The 2,204-nt window shown below is 38.0% G+C and overlaps 1 protein-coding gene across 1 annotated transcript; it reads right to left on the bottom strand.

Annotated features, from left to right (window-relative positions):
• Positions 1 to 15: 15 nt before the first annotated feature.
• On the bottom strand, positions 16 to 1,535 carry WDR89 (WD repeat domain 89). The gene has a single exon (XM_006096018.3). It carries the CDS (start codon positions 1,419 to 1,421, stop codon positions 255 to 257), a length of 1,167 nt encoding a protein of 388 aa, XP_006096080.1. The 5' UTR covers positions 1,422 to 1,535; the 3' UTR covers positions 16 to 254.
• Positions 1,536 to 2,204: the final 669 nt, after the last annotated feature.

Below are 2,204 nucleotides of genomic sequence, written 5' to 3'. Positions count from 1 at the left end.
AACTCAACAGATGGGTTTTAGAAATGAGGAAAGTAATTTTACTTTCAATTCACTGATTACATAGTCAACTGGTGCCTTTAAAAAATAATTTTAGAATACATGAAGATTGAATTAAACCATTCTCAACATTTTTTCAGGACTGTTTGCTAACTGGCTTGTTTTTACATATGAACTTTAAACATGTCTTCCACAGGTAGTACACAAAAATATTATTTGCAACTATAAAATCTAACAAGTAAACTCTCAATGTAATATCACTGCTTTTTCCTTCTCTTGTAAGAATCGTTACTGTGAGTTCGAACTCGCTGGTACACAGAGGATGCTATTTTCATGTTGTCTTTCTTTGTAAATTTCTTCTCTATTGCTCCTGGTTTCCAAAGTAACAACTGTGCATCTTCTCCTCCAGTCAGCAGAGAATCATCCTGCATATTCCAAAAGAAAGAGCGGACTGTAGCAGCATGCCCTCCCTGAAGGCTGGTCACATGGCTCAATCCTGATGTAGTACAGCTCATTAAGTGAATAACTCCTGTGTTTGTTCCTCCAACAATAAATAATTTGTCCATCTTTTCATGATATAGGCCACCAATCAAATAGTCCAACAAAACACCTCCTTTCAAATTCATTACTTCTCTGACATCCTGGATGTTCAAACGTGTAATTGGTTCATCAGTATCCAGATGATTAAGATCCCACCAACAAAACCCTTCATCATGTGTCATGCAGTATATCTGTTTATAATCTTTCCCAGACCAACCAATATAGCTAACCGATGAAACTGAGTTACAAGTTGTAACCAGTGCATCTTCTTCATTATCAGCACTAATATCAAATACATTTACCAGGCCATCTGTGGAACCTGAGACTACCATGTTGGGATTGCTGGGATGGAAACATACTTGAGTGATATCATCACTATGTGTTTCTGAGTATGCACCAAGTGGGTCTTTAGTAGTAGACAAATCTTGAGAATTAATTCTTGCATCCCAAAATACCAACAATGCATCATCATCAACTTTTTCTGTACCAGCACAAATGACATGATCATTACAGCTGATATCAAAACTGATAAAAACATTGGAAGGATAACCCTTGAAAAGCTGGACAGGTTTTTCACTGGCTAATCGAGCATCCCAACATTTTATTGTGCTATCGGTACATGACGAATATACAATGTCACAAGAATTTGCAAATTTGACGCCATTAAGATGTCCAGGATGTCCACTAAATTCTCGTACTATGTTTAACCTTTCTTTATCATATATTCTGATTAATCCATTAGAACATAAAACAGCAACCAAGCTTCCTTTTTCTGCTGGTACAGTCTTGGATGTGTCTATGCCAAGCAGATAAGTAGGCTCTTCAGTTCCTGAGGAACGTTTAACAATGCTGAGATTAGCAAATTGCTCTTCAATCTTCTCCATAACAGGAGTGGCATCTAAGGGTAGTAAATATCTGTAATGAAAATATAAAAATTAAAATTAAATCCACAGGTTCTCTAAAATTGTTTATTAAATCAAGAACATTTCCTTCTGAAGGATGACATAAAACGGAAATAAAATCGATTTTAATATTGTAATCATTTCCCTACCATGATGTAACTAAAAATAAGTTACCTCCTTCTAATTCTCTCTTGAACACCAAATCTACTACATATACTTTATGCCAGTAAGAGAGTTTACAAACATGTACATACACTGCTCAGTAATTGGTTTTTAGCTCAAACCCAACTATTGGTCCTATTCATAATCCTCAGTATTAGTCAGGATCTCTACTTTGGATTCATCTACACTTGTTCCTAGCTGCCTTATACAACTTGAGAACCTAAAGTAAGTGTGTAGGCAGAAAAATGGTCGCCCCAAAGAGATCCATGCCTTAATCCCTGGAACCTGGAACTATGTTCGGTTACATGGCAAAAGGGAATTGAGCCTAGCCAGTGTGGCTCAGTGGCTGGGCGTCGACCCATGAACCAAGGGGTCATGGGTTCAATTCCTGGGCACATGGCCCAGGTTGTGGGCTCAATCCCCAGTAGGGGTAGTGCAGGAAGCAGCCAACTGATGCTTCTCTCATTGATGTTTTTCTCTCTCTATCCCTTTCCCTTCCTCTCTCTCTAAAAATGAATAAAAACAGCTCTAGCTGATTTGGCTTAGTGGATAGAGCATCGGCCCTCAGAATAAAAGGTCCTGGGTTTCGAGTTCAGTCAAGGA

This window comes from Myotis lucifugus, unplaced genomic scaffold (genome assembly GCF_000147115.1).
Source record: "Myotis lucifugus unplaced genomic scaffold, Myoluc2.0 scaffold_166, whole genome shotgun sequence".
NCBI classification, from domain to species: domain Eukaryota; kingdom Metazoa; phylum Chordata; class Mammalia; order Chiroptera; family Vespertilionidae; genus Myotis; species Myotis lucifugus.
Note: the sequence above shows the minus strand (reverse complement) of the source record. Positions and strands in the feature narration are given on the sequence as shown.